The sequence below is a fragment of the Monodon monoceros genome, unplaced genomic scaffold, assembly GCF_005190385.1.
Source record: "Monodon monoceros isolate NGI ecotype Baffin Bay Population unplaced genomic scaffold, NGI_Narwhal_1 Super_Scaffold_4, whole genome shotgun sequence".
NCBI lineage: Eukaryota > Metazoa > Chordata > Mammalia > Artiodactyla > Monodontidae > Monodon > Monodon monoceros.
The window spans coordinates 58290421-58315779 of NW_021703781.1; the positions used below are offsets into that span (position 1 = coordinate 58290421).

The following is a 25359-nucleotide window of genomic DNA, read 5'->3' on the forward strand; positions in this document are numbered from 1 at the left end:
TGATCCATGCTCGCCCACAGCCCGAGCGCACCCCTCCCTGCTTCACATCCCGTCGTTCACACTAACACACACACATACGCGTGTGCAAACGCACACGCACAGAGCTGCGCGCCCCCGCACACCCAGGCACCCTTGGCTCAGCCAGGTACCCCCACCCTGGGCGCCCGCTGGCCCGCCAGCCTCGGGCGCACCCCTCGCCCCCTCCTCACGCACGCGCACGCATGCACTCCCCGAGCCCCCGCACCGGGCGGAGGCACGCGGTGGGTGGGGGGGGGTGCGGAAGGGACAGGCCAGGGACCTGGGAGCGGAGTCCCCCAGTCCATCCCGCGCTCGCCTTCCGCCAACTGCGTTCCTGCGCGAAGGCTCCGGGCTCCCCTTTGGCTCCCCAACCCGAGGAGTTGGCGCTGAAAACACTTAACCCTCCTCCTCCTCCCTCGAGGCCCCCCAACCCTCCCTGCGCGCCATCTCCCACCCCCACAAAAGGCCCGGACGGTAACCCCCTAAACGCGGCCAGAAGCGGCTCCTAACTCTTCGCTGGGAGCAGGCTGGAGGCTGGGTTTTAGAGAAACCCTGGATTGGGGTCCGTCGCCAGCCACTCCTCCTGGATTGGGCTTCATTTTCATATTTTAAAAGAGGATTTTCGTATTCCCTTTGAATACTCCTTCTGAAAAAATTTCTGGAGGAGCTCGGTGGGAAAGATTTTGCGGGAATCTTGTTTTAAGAAAAAAAAAAAAGCACCGAAGGGGCATTTATTGATTTTTCTCGGGTTTTGGAATCGCCCCGTGGAGGAGACAGCAAGCCATCAAGAGCCGGGAGGGAAGAGTGGAGAGGACCAGCAAGGCGCACCAGGCCGAGCCACCTCCTTCCCGGCCGCCCCCTCCGCTCTCCCCCGACACACACTCGCTTGCTTGCTTACCGGCGCCTGCACACTCCCCACGCCGACCCGCACCTCGGGCGGGCGCCACACACTCGGCAGCCCGAGCCGCGGCAGCCGCAGCGGGATGGAGGCGGCGCGCACGGAGCGCCCCGCAGGCTGGCCCCGGGCGCCCTTCGCCCGGACTGGGCTCCTGCTCCTGTCAACGTGGGTCCTGGCCGGCGCCGAGATCACTTGGGACGCAACGGGCGGTCCTGGGCGCCTCGCGGCTCTGGCTTCGCGGTCCCCGGCGCTGCCTCCTCTCTCGCTGCGGGCAGTGGCAAGCCAGTGGCCGGAGGGTCTGGCGAGTGTACGGAGAGGCGCCGCACTGGGGCGCCGGCCGGGACCAGAGCCACTGCCCCAGCCAGGCGGAGGCAGCAGCAGAAAGAAGCAGGGAGAAGCCGGAGGGCTGTTGCCGGCAGGCGTGCAGTGGGGACGGGGCATCTCGGTTCCTGGCAAGCCTGGCGGTACAAGGAGGAGTCGCCGGGCGCAGTCCCCCAGTGCCCTGGAACGCGGAGACACCCAGGCTACTGTTTTAGCCGATGGTTCCAAAGGAAGCCGGTCTCTGGCCAAGGGTCTCCGGGAGGAGGTGAAGGCACCACGGGCTGGGGGGTCGGCGGCCGAAGAGCTCCGGCTACCCGGCACCTCGTTCGCGCTGACCGGGGACTCGGCCCACAACCAAGCCATGGTGCACTGGTCGGGACACAACAGCAGCGTGAGTACCCACCCGGCGGCGGATCTCTCTGCCGAAAGCGAGGGAAAATGGGGGGGGCGGGAACGCTGGGAAGATAGTTGCTTTGGGTCTAGGTGGGGGCAGGGGCAGGGGGGCTCCTTGACTTTTAGACAGACTGGTTCATCCCTCTTTCCCCACACCCCAACAGGTTAGTGGAGTTTGTTGTAAGACAGCCTGTGCTTCTGTTTACCGGAGACCCTAGGATTGGGGCCGCCCGGAGGGGAGAGGAAGAAGAGGTCCTTTTCGGGATCAGTGCCCACTTTCTCTGGTACTTGGTTTGGAGAGTCAGTTTTCCTGTCGTGGGTGTGTGTGAATTCTTGGGTGAGGACACAGATTGATTTGGGGAAAGAACCGCTGGATAGACTGACGGGTTTCTGCGACTGCCCGGGCTTCCCCCCTTTCCCCTCCAATCACGCGAAGGAAAGCCAGGAGGCTGAGGCCACTCGGACTCTGGTACTCCTGCCCGCCGGGCTAGGATGCTGCCTCGGACTCCAGGCGCACTTCCTCCCAGCCTTAGGGGAGGCTGGGCCTTCAGGCAACACTAATTCCCCCTTCAAAACCCAGGCAGCACACAGCTGATTCACTTCGTTAGTTATACAGGAGAAACTAACAACACTGTAAAGCAATTATATTCCAATAAAGATGTTAAGAATAAAAAAGAATAAAAAACCCAGGCAGCTGCCCCGAAAAGCTATAGGAGGGGCAGAAAAAAAAGTTTAAAGTGTGAAGTGAAATTCAACACCCATCCTGCACCCCTCGTTCTCACGCATGCACAAGCACACGTAAGTCGCTGAGCAAAATACTTGCCCCGGCCGCTGAGTCCTGCAACGACAAACTCGCCAAGTGGAGTTGGGTCCCGGTGCTTTCTGTGCACCTCTCCACGCCTCTCTCTCCGCTGCCAGGTTAACCTGGAAGCTGCTGTTCGAGAGATGGCGCCCTGGAGTCCACGCCGGCGGCTCCGGCGCCCGCGGCCAGGCACCAGGCGCAGAGTACCGTCTGCGCAGCCCGCAGTTCGGGCCGGAGGAGCTCCCCACCCTACCCCCCAGCTGGCAGCCAGCGCGTGCAGTCCAGCCCAGGATCCGCGGGGGATGGCCCTCGGGGAAGAGAGGGGACGGCCTCCGACGATTTACTCCACTCCCCTGCCTTCCTCGGCCCCCACTTCAGCCAGTCCTGCAAAAATCCTTTCCTCATCTCTGGCTCTGAGGATCAGATCAGAGCCCGGCACTGGGCAGAGTCTGGAGGATGACAGATGTCTGTACTGGCAGCTTTGGGGAACTCATTTGATGGGAAAGCACAGCCCCCGCTCCCTTTATATTTCTCTTCATGACTGACATTAAAGATTTCCCTGGGAAATTTTGGCCTTATTTTAACAGGGCCTGGGGGGTGTCACGGGGGTGAGTGGTGAATAACAGGAAAGCCAGAAGTCCGCAGAGAGCAGCACATCAGCAATACCGAGCACAGATTTCCTGGTTCTTACTGACACACAGCACGACGCCGGCAGCCCAGCCTGGGTTGGAAGCATTTGGGCAGTGCAGCTTACCAGCAGCGTGGTGGCTGACTCTACCTGCCTCCAGTGAAGGCCCCCCATAGCTTCGCAGTGGACGGCTCTGGACTTGGGCGGTGGGCAACGTGTGCATTCGGAGGGATGGGTGATTGAGGACTTACAAGTCCCGGAAGGACTGTGTGTGCGTGTGTGTGTGTGTGTGTGTGTGTGTGTGTGTGTGGAGAGAGAGAGAGACAGGTAATTCTCTGACCGCAGGGATTGTGATTCTCAACTTCCTCTTAGTTTGGTAGTGAGGAATTGTGTGTATGTGTGTTATTTTGTTCGTGTTCTTACTCCATGAGGAGGATGGACAGGATGTGTGGAAGTAAATGTACCCCTAGGAGAAGGAGGAGGTGATATCTTCACATATCTGTGATTTTAACACTGCCACATTTGGACAATATAAATTCACTCTGTCTAAAGAGTTTTTTTATGTTTCTGCTTTTATTTTAAGGATCATTTTCGTGTGTTGACAAATTCCCCGAAGATGGGACGTTAAAGAGTGCTTTCTGCAAGTAGTAATTAAATGTGCCTGGCTTTCTCTGCCCATCTTCAAGGCGGTTATACAGCAGAGGAAGTGAGGGGGCAAGTTTAGCCCTATACCCCCCAGGGAAGTGGCTCTTCAGTTAAAAGGGGGTGCAGAGGGCCTGAGGAGTGGATCAGTTGGCCTTGGAGTCCTTAGTGACAGTGATGCGATTTGGGCAGTTCATTAGTAGCTCCTCAGGGCTTCATTGGTCGTGCTTATGGCCAGTCTCACTGTCCAAGCAAAGGACAAGGCAGTACAGGTGAGTGCAGGGACCCCGTGGTGTCTACGCGCTCTGGTCCAGAGAGTTACTGCCTCTTTAGCTTTCGGGCTGGACCTGCCTCTTTTGATGATGCTTCACAGGCAATTCCAGCCAGAAGGGCTTCTTTGAGTGTACGTCTGTGCTGCTCTGAGGAAGACGAGGAAACAGGTTAACATGGGCCTGCCTTTAAGGAAACAATCCTGGGGGAGGAGCTAGGAAACCAGTTTCTGCAACATCACCCAGTTGGTTTCTTTCTCCCCTCCTCCTTTCCTGAGGACAGCAAAAGAAGGCGCTGTTAAAATAAAGCCAGGGGGCTTCCCTGGTGGCGCAGTGGTTGAGAGTCCGCCTGCCGATGCAGGGGACATGGGTTCATGCCCCGGTCCGGGAAGATCCCACGTGCCGCGGAGCGGCTGGGCCCGTGAGCCATGGCCGCTGAGCCTGTGCGTCTGGAGCCTGTGCTCCGCAATGGGAGAGGCCACAACAGTGAGAGGCCCGCGTACCGCAAAAGATAATAAGTAAATAAAAATAAAGCCAGGGTGAGGAGCGATGCAGCTGATGTTCCTTCTGGAAGTTCCCTTTATCGTTGGTTTCAAAGTGGTAGGAGATGTCCCCAAGGCAGAGAACATGGGTCCTTGCACCAAGCTCTTTTGACATGAAAAGAGAATTCCATCTTCCCTTCTGACATAAAGGGTGTTAAACATGTCCTTCTCTGGGAAGGCCACCAGTTTAATTGTTAACACATTGTGAGGCTTCCCGCTGTCCCTCCAAGTGCCTCTGGTGGACCTCATTCCTGGCGTGAGGTCCTTTTTGGGGAGAGTTTCCAGTTACCCCGTATAATGGAAAATTGAGCTCCACTCTGGCCGTTTGCGTTCAGGCATAAGGAAGTGGACATGCAAGGGAAGCACCTCCACCCCACACTATGTGCCCAGCATATGCCCAGGGGCTGAGAGTCTCATTCTAGGCTTGAGTCACATATTCACTTTGGTCCCAGGAGTGGGGTGGGATAGCTTGGAGGGCAATGGGGGAGGCGCCCAGCAGGCTTGAGCCAGGAGGGGATGGAGTCTGGGTCCCCCTCTGACCTTTCTTGCCCTGCCAGGTGTTTCGGGGGAGAGGTGAGTGGGCTTGAGTTTGGAGCCTGTACTCTGTCTTATCCGTTGGGCCACCGGGGCTGATTGGAGCCTGTATTCTGGAAGAGCGATTTGCCTTTCTCTCTGGTTGTCTCCAGCTGAGATCCTGGTGATTGATGGGCTAGAGAGTGTTTCACAAACACCCAAAGGGAGTCCAGACCCTGTGGCTGACAGGGACACAGAAAAACACATCATTCTGCTCTTCTCCTTCAAAAGAAGAAAGGCGCCTCCTTGCTTGGTCAGTGAGTTGGCAAATGGCTCTGGAGAGTGGAAAGCTGTGAAGACAACAGCCCACTTTCCGGGCCCCCTCGGCATTGTAAGCCTTGATGGGGATCCCCTGTTCTGGTGCTGAGGTGAGAGTGCTGCACCCTCCCGTAGATTGATCCCCGATGCCTTTCCTGCAGCTCATTCCCAGAGACAGCGATTTGCAGGCTGCTACCCCTGCAGTGTGTCTGGTTGGAAGGACTTGCCAGATAATATTCAATTCATGTGCCCAACTCTGCACCTTGGTGAAGAGAAACAGGGAGATGCTGATAACCCGGCATCCTTACCCTGCTAGCAGGGGGAACGCAGACTCTCCCAGGCACGATTTCATACCCTTAACTAATTCAGCTGGACGGTGTTCTAAAATATTTACTCTTAATGTGCAAAATAGTGACAGATTTGATCAGATTAATTGTGTTTCACTCACTGGAGCATCTAATTGTGGCTCCCAAACAGATTTTTCAAATAGCTTTTGGCTGGGTTGTCTAACCTTCTCGTCCCCGCTCTCAGTCCCCGTGTCACGATATCTTAATGCATTTTGCCTTCTCAGAGGCTTAATAAAGAAGCCTGCCACAAGCTCAATATCAAAAAAATAAACAACCCAATCCAGAAATGGGGAGAAGACCTAAATAGACATTTCTCCAAAGAAGATATACAGATTGTCAATGAACACATGAAAGGATGCTCAACATCACTAATCATTAGAGAAATGCAAATCGAAACTACAATGAGGAATCACCTCACACCAGTCAGAATGGCCATCATCAGAAAATCTACAAACAATAAATGCTGGAGAGGGTGTGGAGAAAAGGGAACCCTCTTGCACTGTTGGTGCGAATGTAAATTGATACAGCCACTATGGAGAACAGCATGGAGGTTCCTTAAAAGACTAAAAATAGAACTACCATACGACCCAGCAATCCCACTACTGGGCATATACCCTGAGAAAACCATAATTCAAAAAGAGTCATGTACCACAAAGTTCATTGCAGTACTATTTATAATAGCCAGGACATGGAAGCAACCTAAGTGTCCATCGACAGATGAATGGATAAAGAAGATGTGGCATATATATACAATGGAATATTACTCAGCCATAAAAAGAAATGAAATTGAGTTATTTGTAGTGAGGTGGGTGGAACCTAGCGTCTGTCATACAGAGTGAAGTAAGTCAGAAAGAGAAAAACAAATACCATATGCTAACACATATATATGGAATCTAAAAAAAAAAAAGGCTCTGAAGAACCTAGGGGCAGGACAGGAATAACAACACAGACGTAGAGAATGGACTTGAGGACACAGGGAGGGGGAAGGGATGAAGCTGGGACGAACTGAGAGAGTGGCATGGACTTACATATACTACCAACTGTAAAATAGCTAGCTAGTGGGAAGCGGCCACATAGCACAGGGAGATCAGCTTGGTGCTTTGTGACCACCTAGAGGGGTGGGATAGGGAGGGTGGGAGGGAGACGCAAGAAGGGGGAGATATGGGGATATATGTATATGTATAGCTGATTCACTTTGTTATAAAGCAGAAACTAACACACCCTTGTAAAGCAATTATACTCCAATAAAGATGTTAAAAAAAAAAATAAAGCCTGCCACAGAAGCTGTTCTTCAGGGGTTTGCCAAAAAGAATCTGGTTTTAATTAATATTACAAGGGGAGCCATCTCCGTGGAGATGTAGCTGGGAAATGCAGGGGGACATAACAGCAGTAACTACGCCTGGTCACCGTAGGCCGGGGGTGGTGAGTGGAGGGGCCGCACGTCGGCTGTTTGTCTGCTCTGCCTTTTCTCTGATGGCCCGGTTACAGGGAGTGATTTGCTTCTCAGATCCTGCAGTGATTTCCAAGGTAAGCAGAAGTTGCAAACTCCTTAATTGGGAGGCCCAATTTAATGATGGCAGAAATGCAGCGGTTGGAACTCGCTTTGTAGTTGGCAGAGAAGGAACGCGGGAAGTGGCTTCTCAGATTGTGTTGGATTTAAGGGAAGGGAGTTGTGTGGCGGGAAGGCTGAGGAGGGAGCGGGGGCAGAAGGGAGAACTGCTCTTTCCTCGGCTGTGTGAATCCTCCTGTAACTGGGGACACTTTGGAACCTGGTGATCGTCCTCTAGGGAGCAGAGAGGTGTGACGAAGCTGGATGGCTGAAACAGGAGGGTGTGTCTGGAGGGTTTATCCAAGGCCAGGTACACCAAGGCCTGGGGGCTGGACTTGCCTGTTGATTTCCTGCTTCCTTTGGCCTCTTGGCTGGCTTGAGACACTTCCGTATGAGGAGAAAATGTCAAAGGATGAATTTTCAGCAAGTTTGGGGGAAAAGAGGTCTTGTGAAGTTGGAGGTGGAAAGTGTAGCATGCCAGTGCCTGGCGGGCCACTTTGGGTAAGCAGCAGTGGCACTATGGGGTGGATGGCCTTCAGCTAAGCATGGCCAGCCCCCTGTTGTGGTGGGTTACTGAGAGAAGGGTCTGGATGCTGCTCTGACTTTGTTGGCAGAGTGGAGATGAGAGAGCTCTGCTTTACACACAGTAGAGAAACTCAACTGTGTTTGACCGAGTTGGTGAATGAGTGAGTCCCAAGTCTCACTGAGCAGAGGCTATGGAGGGATTGAAAACCCTTGTCCCTTGGGATAGCGATGATTCCTTTCTCAGGTTGTTCATAACTTGACAGGTCCTATACTCAGGAGCATTTCACCCAGGACGTCTTCGTTCTCGCTTGAGTACCTTTAGCCTCTTGAATTAAACTCCAGAGTCCTTTAGCCTGCCATTCAAGGCTCTTCACTGCGTATGTCCTGGATCTGCTTCTCCAACTCTGCATCTGACTGTTCCCTGATGGGCCCCTTCACTCTAGCCAAGGCAGCCCCTTCGTTGTCCCAGACCCCTTCTTGACTCAGGCCTTTGCTCTTAAGGTCTCCTCCACTCAGGATACCCCTCTTCCTCTATTGAGATGCACCCATTACTCATGGCTCAGTTTAAGATTCAAACATGCTTCTCTATAGAACCTTTCTTAGAAGCATTTATTTTTCTTTCTCCTAACTGTTTATAGAATTTACAGCCTGTACCACACATTTGATTATGTTTAGTTTGCACTTGGTTATTTTATGAGTGTTTTGAAGGTGAGGGATGAGGGATAAAATGCTTACACCAGCATCTCACCCCCACACCTGCTGTGAGTTCTGCTTTTCTCATGTGTGCCTTGTGACCTGTGGCCTGGTGCTTGGCACGTAGCTCAGTACATACTTGCTGAGCTGATCCTGGGAACTGGACAGTGCCCTAGCTGCCCAGGGAGGATGGCTGACACTGTCTCTTCATAGCACTGAGTTTAAACACCTGACTTATTATTTTATATACAACTTTTAACATAAGATGTAGAGGCATCTCTACCCCACTTAGTAAGAGGATGGAAATAGGGACAAGTCAACAATCCTGGCTTCTTCCTCATGTGCTTCAGAGATCACATGGACTCACATAAGATATTCAGCCATTTGCCAAGTGTTCACTATGTGTGTGGCAGTGTTTTGGGGACTGTGGGGTTGGTAGGGCTGTGATGGAGGGCGAGACAAAGAAGGATAAGACAGCATTTGCCTCAAGGTCCTTCTAATATGCTTTGGGTATAAGGCTGCTCTTCTGTAAAGTTAAATAACACATGACAACAAGACAGATATCACGGGGTGATGTGTGGTTAATTGTCAAGTGGTCGTTTCAGGCTATGAGCTCAGAGGAGAGGGGATCACTGTGGGAGATGCTATAAGCATCTTAGACCGACAGAATGTCAAGGCTGGAAGTGAACTTGGGAATTGTTTTCATCACATCATTCAGCATAGAGATGAAGGGTATGAGGCTCACACAGAAACATGGTACCCTGTAGCGTGGACTCTCTCCTCGTCTTTCTCTCTGTAGCCATCCCCTATGCACTCCTGGTTTTCTCCTTTCCCTTGCTTTTACAGACCATTTTCCTTCTAAGCGGACTCATTTTCATTCCAGTGAGGTAGGGTGCTGCCCATTTTATAGGTAGGATAGAGTGAGACCTAGTATGAGTATACACAAGGCTAGCCAGAGAGGCTTAGGAATAGGTTCCTCCCTCCTGTTTCCTGACTGTGTCCTCTGGCCATCCTGCCTACCCACCCAGTGGCTGCAGACAGTAAGTACCAGCTGCTTATATGTACAATCTGTATCTTACTAACTGTTGTTAATGGGGGCCTTTTGTGAGTCACCTTGTTGAGTCAGTGAGTGAACCAAGCCTGGTTGCATCATCAGGAACATTTTCGCTCATTTATTTTGATCAGTGTAGTTTGGCTTTAATTATTTATGGAGGACTTCCCTGGTGGCGCAGTGGTTGAGAGTCCGCCCGCCGATGCAGGGGACACGGGTTCGTGCCCCGGTCCGGGAAGATCCCACATGCCGTGGAGCGGCTGGCCCGTCAGCCATGGCCGCTGAGCCTGCGCGTCCGGAGCCTGTGCTCCGCAACGGGAGAGGCCACGGCAGTGAGAGGCCCGCGTACCGGTAAAAAAAAAAAAAAAAAAAAAATTATTTATGGAAATGCTGTTCTTTATAGTATGCTAATAAACATACTATAGTAAATTTCCAAAAAGTACTGGAGTCTAAGAACTTCAGGATTGCACAGATAGCTTTCTGCTATTAACTCCTTGCTGGGGAGCAGAGGAAACCATTCCTACTGGGTTGGGGTGAGAGGACCCGGAGCTATCCGTTTAGGGCTGTTGGTGAGCAAATCTGTGCCCATTGCTACGCAGGGGCCTGGTACTTGGCCTGTGCTGGAAGAGAACCTAGTTTAGGGGAAAAGCTGGACATAGTTATATAGGGTCGTCAAGGATCTTGTTAGGTTGTAGGTTATTTACCCTGGGTATGATTGTATGACTTGTGTGAATTCATACTTGTGGAGGGTTTTCATCATGAATGCCATCCTCTTCAGGATATATTAGGAACAGAGGTAGACTGGGAACAAGAAACAAAGCCATATAGTAAACAGGAGCAAGGGTTCTGGAGCTGGATGCCTGGGTTCGAATCCTGCCTCTGTCTCTCTCTCTCCTTCTCTCTCTCTCTCTCTCTTTTGTTTTTTTAAGTTTAATTTAGTCTTAAAAAAATTGAAATATAGTTGCTGTACAGTATTATATAGGTTACAGGTATACAATATTGTGATTCACAGTTTTTAAAGGTTATCCTCCATTAATAGTTATTATAAAATATTGGCTACCTTCCCTGTGTTGAACAGTATATCCTTGTAGCTTATTTTATACCTAATAGTTTGTACCTCTTACTCCCCTACCCCTATATTGCCCCTCCCCACTTCCCTCTCCCCACTGGGAGCCACTAGTTTGTTCTCTATATCTGTGAGTCTGCTTCTTTTTTGTTATATTTACTAATTTGTTATATATTTTTAGATTCCACATATAAGTGATGTCATACACCATTTGTCTTTCTCTGACTTACTTCACCTAGCATAATACCCTCTAAGTCCATCCATGTTGCTGCAAATGGCAAAATTTCATTCTTCTTTATGGCTGAGTAGTATTTCACTGTGTATGTATATAGACCACATCTTCTTTATCCACTCATCTGTTGATGGACACTTAGGTTGCTTCCATGTCTTAGCAATTACAAATAATGCTGCTGTGAACATTGGGGTGCATGTATCTTTTCGAATTAGTGTTTTTGGGTTTTTTTGGATATATACCCAGGAGTGAGATTTCTGGGTCATATGATAGTTCTATTTTTAGTTTTTTCAGGAAGCTCCATATTGTTTTCCACGGTGGCTGCACCAATTTACATTCCCAACAACAGTGTAGTATTTGTTGTCTTTTTGATGACAGCCACTCTGACAGGTGTGAGGTGATACCTCATTGTGTTTTTGATTTGCATTTCCCTAATGATTAGTGATGTTGAGCATCTTCTCATGTGCCCATTGGCCATCTGCCTGTCTTCTTTGGAGAAATGTCTATTTGGTTCTCCTGCCCATTTTTTTTTTTTTCCTGCCCATTTTTAAATTGTGGTGCCTGCCTCTGTCTCTCAATAGCTGTGTGACATTGGGCAAGTTGTCACCCTCTCTTGTCTAGTTTTTCACCTACAAAAGGGAGTGATAATAATAGTACCTCTCACACTGGGCTATTTTAAGGTTTAAATAAGATATTGTACATAGCAAAGTGTTTAAAAGAAATGCCTGACCTGTAGTTAGTCCTCCAGATATTTTAGTTAGTTTAGTTGTTATTATTATACTAGAAGGGGTTTTCTCTTCATTTGCAGATGGAAACACGGAAGCAGAGGAAGGAGGTACTTGCCCCAAGTTTCCTAATGAGCTGATCGCAAAGCCCTTGGCTACAACCCAGTTCTCAGTGAGATGCTCATTTCAGCCACCTCCCATAGTGCATGTCCTGACTCAGACGAGTCTTTGTGTGTCTGCCTTCTGTGTCATGCTAAGGGAAAACAGTGAAAGAGAGAAGTGTGAGTGGCTGGGGACCTGGCTGCTTGAAACTCATACTTAGAATTTGTAATAGAAATGGTTAGAAGCAGGTGCTTAGAGTCAGGTTAACGATTATACTAACAGATAGCTAATAAGTGGAACATTTTTTCAGGGCTTTTATTGAGTGGAGTTTTGAGAAAGGCATCCAGAAAGATGAAGAGTAGCTTCTCTTGGCTTGGGCACCCATGATTATACCTCACAGCTAATCATGGAAGACTTCTTGAAGGAAGTGAGTGAAATGTGTAGCTTTCATAGAAAATAGGAGAACACAGGACTGCTGGGACTGGTGGACAAGAAAAGCCTGGAGTGCCAAAGACTCATTTCATCCAAGTCATGGGATGGACCTTGGTGTTCAAGGTTTGTTTCTCCTTTCCATCTCCTACCTCTGCTTTGTGCCTGGCATGAAATGGGGATACCCGTGGCTGGAGCTCTCTGCATAATATCTGCAGCCTCTTTCCCAGAATTATCATATTGGCCAAACCCATGAATATTTTGTAATAATCCACAACCATCGAGGTACAGGTTTGTACCTGCCTGTACCCTTTTTGCCTGTACCCTGTGCACTTCGAGTGGAACCTGAGATCCCTACACAGACCCTAGAGGGAGTGTTGCCCTGGGAAAGAAGTGAAAATAAATAGGATGAAATAATGAAACAAATACTGCATGAGGAATTGTTCCAAGGGAGTGAAGAAGAGCAGTAGTAGCCTGCAGGTTCATTGTGTGAGGGCTGGTCTGGTGACCCATAGATGAACAATTGATTAGCAACCGCGCAGTTGAGTCCTGGGGGACTGATCATTCAGCCCCTTCCCGCAGAAAAAAGGAAATGGATGTTTTGTACAAATACAGCCATTCTGCTGTCCATTCAACCCATAAATGACTCAATGAAGACTCCAGACGTAAATGCAGCCAGAAGTGATGCTCAGGCTTGGGTCTTCCATCTCTTCTGCATTTTCTGCCTTTGGGCTCCCTCACTTTCTTGGGCATCGTGGTCAGTTAACATGAGCTTATTGAGTTGAATGACATAAGTACTTTCTTAAATACTTAAAACTGCCTGGGTAAAGAATGCGTGTCTTGGGAATGGGGAAGAATCTGGCTGCTTCTTGCTGCCTCCAGGCCTAGGGTCTGCATCCCTGGGACATCACAATGGCCTCTCACCCGTTCCCAGGTCCCGTGTACCTGACTCAGTCATCTCTAAGCCTTTTTGGCATCTATGTGAGGTAAGCAGTTTCTCTTCCAGATGGGTAGAATCAGGTTAAAGAGTACACTGCTGCGTAAGAAATGAGCTTTTTCTTTTTAAAATCTGTTCTCAGTGGGAGACGGAGAACAATTACGGAGTTGAACATTTTTTTCAGTTGCTCAAGCTGCCATATCTGAATGTGATTACACGTACTGGGGGAACTCATCACGTGAAGAGTTTTGAGGCCATGGTACTGGAGATACAGAGAAGCTTGTTTACCAGGGTGGAGGCAGGTAGAGGAAAGAATCTTTAGAGGCAAAAGAGTTGCTCATGTAACTATGTTGCTTTCAGTGTTATCTGTGCTTGAAAGCAAACTTTTCACTGGAAGATTTCTCAAAACTCAGACATTTTTTTTCTGATATGGGAAGGCCCCCAAGCAACAGTGATTTCAAACAAGTCTCTGAGCCTTAGTTTCACTGGCTGTAAAATGAGGATAATACTGGGATGCTGTGAATCTTACAGATAATACTCTGAAGGGGTTAGCATAGTAGGCTATTACGCTGGTTAAAAAATGTTAGTTCTCATTATCGTCTAGGCAGGAAATGGGGTAGGTTGAGTGTCTGTCCTTTTGTAGTGGATATGTTGGTACCCTGCCCACATGCCCTCTGCACTTGCCATCTGTCTGCAATCTGGCCTGACTTCTAACCACCAGCACCAGGGACTGTGCCCACTGGGGCTTTCTTCGATTACACAGGTGCAGGCTGGAAGCATCAGGGAATTGATTTCCATCAAGGAGTAGGAAGCAGCCACTTGACAATGACTGTTGGAAGCTGGTGGATAAATACCCCAGCTCCCTTGCCCTTTGGGGTGGGGTAACTCTGAAGCTTGCTTTCTACACCATCTCCCAGAGCCACCAGTGGGATTAAGCCCCAGTTGCCTAAGGTGGTAACTTGCTTGCTTTATTGGCTACCTTCCCATCCCTATCTCCTTTCTCTACCCCACAGTCAGTATCACCTGGGATCACCTACCAACTAAACTACGCTTGACCCTTCAACAACGTGGGGTTAGGGACATGGCCCTCCACACAGTCAAAAATCTGTGTATGACTTTACAGTTGGCCCTCCAGTATGTGAAGTTCCATGTCTGGGGATTCAACCAACCAACTTAAAGACAGGCAGAGAGAAAGAATAACTTCTTACTCTTCCTTTGTGCTCTATTCAGGCCTTCAGTGGGTTGAATGAGGCCCACCCACATCGGGAGGGCAATCTGCTTTACTCAGTCTACCAATTCGTATGTTAAACTCACCCAGAAACCCCTTCACAGACACACTTAGTATAATGTTTGACCAAATTTCTGGACGCTCCGTGGCACAGTCAAGTTAACACATAAAATTATCCATCACACCAAATCAGGAATTTCCCTCATCTCTTTAAAAATTCTGCATCAGGCCCTACCATGGTACATACTGGGTACGGAGAGGGAAATGGAGTCACTGACCCCAGCTGTGAGAGGGTCTTCCTGTTGGGTTGGCACCTTCCAAAAGGAAGGAGCTCAGGTTATATTGAGTGGCACGAATATGGCTTGGGGGCTTTGAGGAGGGGACACACACCCAAATTAGTTTTCACGGCCATTTCTCAGAGCTAAAGAGCTCCTCCCCATCCCAGGGCATGTGCTTGGTCTTCACAGTACATTGTCTCCCTCAAATTTGGACCTCTACCTGCTGACGGACAGTCTCTCACCTAAGAATAAGGTGTGATTCTTTTTTTCTTAGACCTTGTCAAGGTTTTGGCAGGAAGCAGCTGAGCTTATAGTTGGTACCTTCCCTCCTGAGATATCCTTAGTGAGGGGCATCACGAGAGGTTGGAAAGAATACTGGCCTGGGAGTGGGGATGTGTAGATGGCCTCCTGGTTTACATTCCCTCTTTTCAGCAAGTCACATATTTCTTAGGTGTAAGAGAAAGAAGACCCTTCCAGGTATAGTGGCTTGTTATGTCTGTGAGTAAAAAAAGTTTTAATGGGCTCATTACTAAGGAAGGGGTCTAGAACTATAATTAACAAATACTGGAGAATGCTTTTTTCAAGCACGTATAAATTTGGTCTTATCCAATGCAGATGTACTTACTTTCATTCATTCATTCATTCATTCATTCAGTAATTTGTTTTGCTTACTGTGATGCTAAGTAAGTTATTTGGATTTTCTGGGGTTCAGTTTCCTCACCTATAAAATGAAAGAGTCACTTATGCAACTCTTGATTCAGGCCCATCTCGCCACAAGCTAGATATGGTATTACGTCAGTCATTTCTTTACGTGTGAAATGGGGACAATTCTATTTGCTCCCCTTATGTCACAGTTAAATAACGAGCTACTGCACCTGTCAGCCTTTTGAAAAGAGTGCTTTTCAAAGTGCTGTGAACAGGAGCCATATGAGCAGGGGGCGATATGAACTCACGGTATTAGTTCACGTTACTTCTCCTTTATTCCTTGAGTAGCTGGAGGTCCTTCCATGGCAGATTTGAGACCACGTGTTTCTTTTGCCTTCTCCCAGCACAAATGAAACACTATCATTAGTGCACAAACCGTGGTGTTAAAAAACTCGAGATTCTTATTCCAGGCGTGATGTACAATTTATTTCAAGTCACATCTGATATAATGAAAGTCTCAGATGGGAGTGTAATTTGATGTTTAAAAAAAACAACAACATTTGTTTCAGGACTTGACCTGTATTGATTGCTCTGCCTTATTCCTTTCAGACAATATGAAGTGTTTGGGGAGCATCTACTATATGCCTAGTGATGAAGAATGTGTAAAAGAGTGCGCCGTGGCTTTGTTCCTATTGGTGAGGCCTATGATGCCGACTGGGTACCCAAAAAGCTTATAGTCTTGTGTGTGGAAATCACATTATTAGACTAATATTGCAAAGAACAATGTGAGGTCATGTAAAATATGTGCTGAATTTGAGCATTCTTAGGAAATACATTGAGTGTAATCAAGACCACAGTAAATGGAAACCAATAAAATGTTTACAATATTATGGTTGTTTTATTATCTACAAAAAAATCCAGTAGCATGGTTAGAAATAGATGTAATCCTCATGACTAAATCCGTGTCACTTGATGAGAAGTGTTCTGAGCTTTGAGGTCAAATCGATTATTTTATGCTCTGACCGTTGCTCAGAATTCTGCCCTATTAATTTGGACTATTTTTCTTGGTCTGCTTTTGTTTTTCCTTGAGTTTCTAATTATTTTATCTTCCTCACAGGAAGACAAACTTCTGTTTTGTTCATCATAGCACTAAGATAGTCCAGCTTCTTAACTGTATTTTTAGTGGATATTCTAATTTGTACGGATTTCCTTCTAGGCCTGCTTCCCTATTGTCATCTTGATATTTCTATTTATTTTACTCCTGGATCAGTGCCTCTGTTTCTGGGATTCCATTCCGCTCTTTTGGGCTGAGTTTCATTTTTCTGTGGTAGATCCTCAAGTATTCTTTTTCAGAGAGTGCAGGGTAATGTCCTGGCTTATTCCTGTTTCCTGACATAAATATTGCTAGGTTCCTTTTAACTCTCAAAAGTTCCTGCCTTAGATGGTACATTATACGGTCACCCAGTGCTTGAGTGATACTTTTTATTTTCATTGTTGACATGTCTAAAATTTTTATTTTCATTGTTGACATGTCTAAAATAAATTGGTTCATGTGGACATAGAAATCCAAGGTCAAAAAAATTACCCTTGGGTCTTTGAAGTTCTTAGAGTATTTGCTGGTTTTGCATCACATGCTGTTTTTGGATGATGTGTGGCTTCCCCCTCAGGGGACTGATGAGGGTGGGGAAAGGATATGCCTAGTATGGGACACCGTGGCTTTGTTCCCGTTGGTGAGGCCTAACCCTCTAAGGGAACCTCATTCGTTAAAACCAGATTTATTCAAAATCAGCAGTACAGTGTGGGAGATTAAATAAATGCTCTCTGGAGCAATTTGCCATAGACCTTTACCTGAATACCTTTAATATATAACTCAACCAGATGAGGTAGTCTTGGCTACCTTTTATTTAAAAAATTTAAAATAGCTTTAAAAAATGTCATCGGATATTCAACAGGTATTTGTGGGGTGCCGTCTATGTGCCAGGTGCTGCTGGGCTCAGAGTACATAATGGTGCGCTCTGAAGGAGAGGTTCGTGATACTATCAAAGGTTACACCAGCGACATTAACTTGGAGAGGGCAGAGAGGCAGAGGCAGATGAGCAAGGTCAATTAGGTGAAGAGGAACGGGCAGAGTGTTCAGGGCACACAGCTTCTGTGGCATGAGGGAGCAAGGTTTCGGGAAGGGACAGAAAGAAGGACAGAGTGGCTGGAGCAGAAGGTTTGTGGCTAGGGGCTGGTGAGAGATGAAGCTAGACAGGCAGGCATGGGTTAGACCAAGCAGGGCCATATGGGCCCCTGGGAAGGAGTTTATTCTTTGCCCTATGAGCAAAGGGGTTAGCCTCGGGAAAGTTTAAAGTCGGAGAGTCATATAATTAAATTTGACCCGCCTGTGGTTTGGAGGGAGAAAAGGCTGGGTTCTAGGAGACCAGAGTGTTGCCATGGCTAAAGAGGATGGTGGCTTGGGTGGTGGCAGTGTAGATGGTGAGGAGGAGCCCACTGAAGAGCTAGCTATTCAGTGGGCGTGCTTGGTTGTGTTGTTGCCTCCTCTGTATAGTCCCTCACTCCCCTCTCTAACTCCCTTATATTGGGCTTTTGTAGTGCCCTTTCTCTCTGGGTGGGGCATTCTTCCCCATCTCCTACCTTGGGTTTGGCCTTGTGACTTGTTTTGCCCAATAGCAGGAGTGCCACTTCTAAGCTTAGTTATCAGAAGGCATTGTGTATCTACATGCTGGCTTGCAGCTCTGCAGTAGCCATGAGAAAAACGTGCCCAGGCTAGCCCACCAGTCCTGGGTAGAGAACTAGAGACAAGTCGTATGTAGCCACTCCCAGCCAAGCCCAGCCTAGATCAGCCCAGCCCAGCCCAGCCATGGGCAGCGGAACTGCCCAACTGAGCCCAGCTGTGAGCAGCCAACCCACAGCTGCCCTGTATACTTATGAGAACAAATGATTGTTGTGACAGTAAATGATTGAGATCCGAGTGGTCTGCAGCACTTGTGCAGCAAAAGCTGATACAGCAGATAAAAGCAACAGAATTTGATAGACTGGATGTAGCAAATTTGTGGGACCATGACTACAGTGTAAAGGGAGGCTCCCTTATATTTCAAGATCATTAACCTCATACATGCTCAGGGCTATACTTAATTGTGTCTTTTTGGTGGTTTCCCGCCACTCACCTCTCTTTACAATTCATGGCTTCTTTTCCTGGAGCCGATTGAAGTAGGTCAGATTCATGGTCCAAAAGAATTAATCTTCCACTCTTTTTCCTTCTCCTTTCTCATTCTCTTTCCAACAGCCTGATCAGATTCCAGCAGAGTGTTCGAGCTGAGTGGTCCTCAGATCCTTCCACGAGGGCCTTCAAGCCCTAACACTCAGTGTATTCTTGGTAGAGTTGAAGTCAATTTCTGCTCTAGCGGGGAAGATGGGATTTCACTTAAAGGGGGGAGAAATGTGGGGTAAGGGATTTTCTTGGTCTTGACTGAGTATTTAAAATACATTAGTGCTGATAAAATATTTAGCTTTTAAACAACAAATTTAATATAGGGAATTGTGTTTTATTTATTAATGGTGTTTCAGGGAGGCTGGTAGGAGTTGGGCGAAAGTGCACTGTTGTGATCTTGCAAAGTATAGTAATTACTGTAATGTTTTGTTGAATTATTAATACCTACTATGCCTGCAGGAACATACTCTTCCGCAGTCAAATAGATTTCAAGATTGCCTTTTCCCTCTTCTGGTTTTGTTTTGTGTTTTCTTTTGTGCATACTTAGAATTTTTAAAGAAATGGAGTTAGGAGGCAGAGTTGATAATATTGTGTCAAACACCGCTGTCACACCCTGTAACTGAACACAGGCAGGCAGTAGAGAAGCACTGTGGTTCCTTGACAATCCCCTGCCTCAGCCAAGCCTCTTTGTAGTCCAGACTGAGGAATGCTGAAAGAATTGTCTGGGAAAAAAAGGACTCATCAGTGGGCCTTTTTCATGAGCTGAGATGAGGAGAGTAAATAGGGAGGTCATGCGTGTGCACACGTGAGTATTATGTGCACACACCTCTAAGCAGAGCTGATTTGACCTGTTGACGGAGTTGGCAGGTTTTCAGGTGTATGTGTTGAAACAGTACTAGCATCGTTTATTAGATATTTCAACAGCCATTACTTAGTGTCTGTTACGGCCTCAAAAGAAATTATTGGGGATGATGATGGTGATAGCTTAGTGGTCATATGAACGGGCTCATGCTGCAAGAGGACTCTGAATCCAAGAGCAAGGTACACATAGGAGCATCCCTTTTGGTTGTGACTAAACTGAAACTGGAAGGCCAGCCTCCACATCATCATCTATCAGCTTTATGAAATGGTCCAGATCAGTCAACATCTGAGATTCACGTTTTCTCATCTGTATATTAGTTGCAAGGATCAAAATGAAATCATATATTTGAAAGGGCATTACAAACTATACATTTCCAGACATGTGTAAGGGAATGCTGTTGTTACCAAATCATAGGAAAAGTTGCTCATTCTCGTGCTGTGATTTTGAGGGGCAGCAGAAAGGATTCTGTGCTCAATTTTTTTTTTTTTGCGGGGGGGGGGGAGCAGAAACTTCACAATTCAAGAGTCATTCCTTCGGGTTAAACATTGTTCTCTCCAAGATCCTCTTAAAATATAAATAATTCAGAGACAGTATTTTTAGAGCTGGAAAGAACACATAATGATCTAACCACATCCTTCTCCAGATTTGAAAAATATAGCCAAGAGAGACTGTGGAATGCTTAAATTCACCAAGATAGTGGAAGGGTCCACACCAATGTCCATCTCTCTGACTTCTAGTCCAGTGCTCTTTTGTAACACCTTGATGTTCTTTAGTTTTCCATTAAGTTCTCAATGCAGTCTAGAGCTTTTTCTCCCAGTAGGGAGCCTTGGGCAGAATGAATAAATTAGATGACTTGTGGAGAGACAGAAGCTGGGGTGCTTTAGGTGGTAGAGTAGTGCTTGGGTAGATGGACCAGACTTCCTAGCTCCACCACTGACCAGCTCTTCCCTGGGCAAGTTACTTTTCTGAAACCCAGCTTTCTCTTTTATAAAACCAGGATTATAATCCTTATTTTGCACAGCTGTTGTGAGGATTTGGGGAATTTGAAATGCTTGGCATGGTGTGTGCTTGAAAATGGAGAATAATTATCAGGTGATAAGAGGTCCTGAAGATTAACTTGGTCTACCTCCTAGTAGGTCTACTTCCTGAGAGCTGTTTTCCCCACTGCAAAGATGTGTGTTTTAAGGGGAGGAGGAAGCTGCCATTTCCCTTCCCCAGGGTTAGGGGTGGAGGGACTCATGAAACGTTCCAGCAGAGAAGAGCCCTGCACAGTGGGAAAGGATCCCATAATGGGCAGAGGTGTAAGCTAAGACTTACCAATAGCCTTCCCTTTCTCTTTAATCTCAGATCCAGCCCTATTTAAATTTCCCCTGAAGGGGGTGGAGATGGTGAGAAGGTAGGGATGAGCATCTTTAAAGAACAGCAGGTGACTCTGAAACAAACGAAAGCACTTGTGTCCATCTGCTGCATGGCTCTGTCTCATGGGGCTCCACTTCTTGTTTTAAATTACTAAGGTGGTTTCCTGAAAACAGGTTTCAGTTTTCCTAGAGAGAGTTTATCCTGCTTCCAGCAAGTCTATCCTGAATTCCTTGTGAGCTGGGTAAGATCCATTGTTTCTTGTGAATTTTAGCAATTAAAGCAGGGCCACCCATGGGTTAACACTTGGGTAGAGGATGAAATTTCCAGGGTCAGTAGGAGATCTAAAACACCCTGGAGGCTGTGTCAGCTCTCAGCCATGGAGACTGGGCCAGTGTTTGCTAAAGCGAAATAAGAAAAGAAAGGGATGCAGGGAAGAGCATCCTGGCTCTTATCCTCCCCTCTGCCCAGTGTCCTCCACTTTTCTTACTCTTCCTGGTCTGGGAAAACGTTCTGATAGCAGTCCTTTACTTCTTCAGTTCCTTTTCCTGAGGTCCTTGCATTTTATTTGATTTTTTCCAGCTTTATGGAGGGTATAATCGACAAATAAAGTTGGTACATATTTAAGGTACACAGTGTGATATTTTGATATATGTATACATAGTGAAGTGATTGCTACAATCATGCTAATTAACTTCACATAGTTACTGTTTTTATGTGGTGAGAACATTTAAGATCTATTCTTCTAGCAAATTTCAAGTATACACTGTAGTATTATTAATTATCCTCACCATGCTGTACATTAGATCTCCAGAATTTACTCTTCCTACATAACTGAAACTTTGTACCCTTTGGCCAATATCTCCCCATTTCTCCCGCCTCCTAGCCCCCAGCAACCACCATTCTACCCTCTGCTTCTATGAGTTTGACTTTTTAAGTCAACTCACATATAAGTGAGATTTCACATATAAGTGAGAGCATATGGTCTTTCTTTCTCTGCCTGCCTTATTTTACTTAGCATAATGTCCTGCAGGTTGCAAATGACAGGATTTATTTTTTTTAAGGCTGAATAATTATTTTGTTATATATAAATGCCTCATTTTCTTTATCCATTCATCCATTGATAGACATTTAGATTGATTCTGTATCTTAGCTATTGCAGATCATGCTGCACTGAACATGGGAGCGCAGATATCTGAGATCCTGGTTTTATTTCTTTACGATATATACCCAGAAGTGGGATTGCTGGATCCTGCGGTAGTTCTATTTTTATGTTTGTGAGGAGCTTCCGTACTATTTTCCGTAATGGTAGTACCATTTTACATTCCCAGCAGCAGTTCGCAAGCCTTCTCTTTTCTTCACATCCTTGCCAACAACCTGTTATTTCTTGTCTTTATATGTCTAATAGGCATTCTAACAGGTGATACCTCATTGTGGGTCTGATTTGCATTTCCCTGATGATTAGCCATGTTGAGCATTTTTTCATGTATCCGTTTGGCCATTTGTATGTCTTCTTCTGAGAACTGCATTTTAAATTTGACCTCCTAATGGTGAATGAAAATCTTCCACCTCTGTTGGCAATGGTTTGGAAAAGGCATTTTAGGGATGGGGACCCTGGAAATCATAGCCTGTACTATTCGTCTAACGTTTCCACCTTCAGGGCCGGCATTCGGGGGAGGGAGGCTGGCACCATTCCTGGCCAGAGATGCTTTTTTTCTTTCTCACCCATAACTGAGCCTCAAAAAACTCCTGTGAGGTGAGAACAAAGGGCTCTTAATGAAGGATAGCTTCTATCTCTGTGTTGGTCAAATGCTTCTCATAGTGGATTCTCTTTGGTTAAGGAGATGGGGAATTGGGGAGAGCTCTATTCTGTTTTTTCACCTTAAATTTTATCTACCTATTTATTTAAAAATATGTATAACAGAGCATTTGCCCTTTAAAACATTTTTAAGTGGCTTTGGTTACATTCCGTGCTGTTGTGCACCCATCACCGCTGTTCCCAAAGATTTTTCATTGTCCAAGCAGAAATTCTGTAACCATTAAACAATGCCCTTCCCATTGCCCTGTTCCTCAGACAGCTGAATTCTCTTCTTCAGTATCTGAGCAAGTGTTGAGACTTGCAGTTTGTTGCTCTCTTCTGTTTTTTCCAACCCCATGCCTAACCGTTTTCTCACCTCTGCTCTCACTGCAGGGGCCCCTGGAGCTGGGAGGAGGAGACGGGCTGGTGAATATTCAGGGCTGAGAGATGGGCTCAGGCAGCTGCTGGCCACCCTCCCTTCTTGCTCTGGGTCTGTTCCCTTCCCACCAGTAGTGCCTTTTGCCCGCGCCCTCCTCTCTACCATGAGCTCTGTGCAGGAGCGGGCCTCTCCATCATTAGAGCAACCAGTGGGGTTCTGCTGTAATTAAAGGAAGCCATCGGGAGGAAGCAAAGCAGAGCAAGGGAAAAGGCAACCACCAACAAAACATCTCATTTCCCGCACAAACTCCCTAACAACTGCATCTATCGGCTTTCTTGGGAACCTGCTTCCTTTAAACACAGCAAAGGGAAACCCCACAGGATGGTGTGGGAAAGCAGGTTATTAAGTTACCCTCAGACTGCTAGAGTGGAGACTTACTCCTTTTTTTTCCCCCCTCCCTACCCTGCAGAGCAAAACTGATCAAATATTAGAGTCGAAAGAGACCTCAAAGGCCATTTAGTTCAACTTCTCCCCCAGGACTGGGGTTCCCTCCATCACTGGCCCCTCTGACACATTGTTACCTGATTCCCACCCTCCCCAGCTCCCTAAATTTGAAGACTCTTTACTAGCAGAGAACTGGCCACCGAAGCCTGTTGTCATTTATGGCACTGACTCCGGAAATGTCTAATTAATTCATTTATCCAATTAGCCCCTTGCTCTCTGAAATACTTTTTCTTGGTTGCTGAGCAACTGGGATAGACTTACAACACATGCATGCTGCTGGTGAATGAACCACCAGTTTTTTCCTTCACCTGGCGCCCCCCGCTCCTCTTGTCTCCTTTTATTTTTCTGATGCACGGTAATGAAGAACATCTCCACCAGCCTCCAGCGTTCTCCTTAACGCATTTCTGAAGGTAATTTTTATGCCAGACATTTGTCATGGACAAGGAGAGTGACAGAATATACAGGTACACAGAGGTGCGTTTGCAAAATAATGGAATTAGCCCCGCTCAGGCAAGACCTGGGGAGAACTTAGCTGGTGCCGGAGGCCTGGCCAAGGTTAGGCTCAGAGGTGTTCGGGAAGTTGTGTGTGGGGGGGGCGACTCTCTTCCGGTGACGTGGCAGTAACAGGGGCAGTGGTTCTATTTGTCTTTATGGTCTGCCCTTCCTGGGGAATTGTCATTGGTCCCCAGCCTGCAGTGCAGTGTGAGCACTAACCAGGAGGGAGGACTTTAAGGGAGAGAGAGATAACATCCACCCAGGAGGGCAGCAAAGTGCCTTGAGGAATCATCCTTGAAATATAACACTCTCCTGTTACAGGATGTGGAAATGCCACATGCTGCTTCAATGAGTTAGAATGTTAGAACTGGACTTTGAGCCCAGGCTTCCATCCTTCTCTGTCTTTATAGATGAGAAAATTGGAGCTCTCAGAGGATAAACCATTTGCTCAGTGTCTCACAGCCAGCGTTCAGGGCTCCAGAGTCCCAGGCCTTCTCACTGGATCACACTGCTCCTCTTTGATCTTATAAAGGGAGCTTTGTCCATAAAATTAGTCACTTGAGTCACCAAAACTCAATTTTAAAAATTGACTTTTATTTTGCAACAGTTGAAGTTGGCAGTGAAGATTTGCAGAGTCCAAGGATCTTGGCTTCTTCTTTTTTATTGGCTGTGCTGCATGGCATGTGGGGTCTTAGTTTCCTGACCAGGGATCGAACCCGCGCCCCCTGCATTGGAAGTGTGGAGTCTTAACCGCTGGACCGCCAGGGAAGTCCCCCCAAGGATCTTGGCTTCTGTTCCATCATTCACCTTGGCATATGTCTGTTGCAGAGGCTGGGGCATGTGCTCCAACCCAGTATATGGTATGAATAAGGAATGATCCCTGCCCTCAAAGAGCCCCCCACTGTAGTGGAGGAGATGGACCCTGAAGGAGGGAGGGACTCCTTCTTGGAAGGAAGCATTCAGAGAGGAGGATCTGGGCCATTGGACCAGAACCCAGATCTTATGGTTGAAGGGGCTGTGAGGGTAGGAAGGGGGTGGGGGACATTCTTGGGCAAGAGAACAGCATGGCCAAGCTCAGGAGGCATGAGAGATTGATTATGTTTGGGGACTGGAGAGTGGCCTGGGAATGGGGCCTTCAGGCCGTTTGACTTTCTCTGAGACAAGGTAGCCGGCTCGGTGCTGCCCATAGTGACATCTGGAAAACATTGTCTCCTGCTCTCCAGAATAATAAGAAAGCACAGTTATATCATCTATATGCATGTGTGGATATAGAAAAACATATGTCAAGTTTCCTGGATGGAAGTGACTTCCCTTTGAAGTTGGTTCATAAATAATGATGAAGGCCGTAAAAGTACACGCACACTGCACACGCGACACTGCACACGTATTTAGTTACTGCTGTGGACCAAACTTGCCAGCTGCCTAGACAAATAAAAACGGACTCTGCAGTGTCTAAAGCACTGGCTCCCAGAGCCTCCTGTGTGACCAAGGGAAACCTTTTATTGAGAAGGACCTGATCCTTGGCACTCAAAATTGTGTCAGTCACTGAATCTGCAGTTTCGAGGGGTGGACAGAGAAGGAACTGGCCTTGACAGTGAGC

At 47.3% G+C, this 25359-nt stretch overlaps 1 protein-coding gene across 1 annotated transcript in view; it reads left to right on the top strand.

Annotated features, from left to right (window-relative positions):
* The first annotated feature begins 780 nt into the window (after positions 1 to 780).
* Positions 781 to 25359, top strand: part of SORCS3 (sortilin related VPS10 domain containing receptor 3) — a 588390-nt gene continuing 563811 nt past the window's right edge. The window contains exon 1 of the mRNA XM_029245625.1: positions 781 to 1628. Coding sequence (XP_029101458.1) covers positions 1002 to 1628 — 627 coding nt within the window. The 5' untranslated portion in view covers positions 781 to 1001. The remainder of the gene's footprint in view (positions 1629 to 25359) is intronic.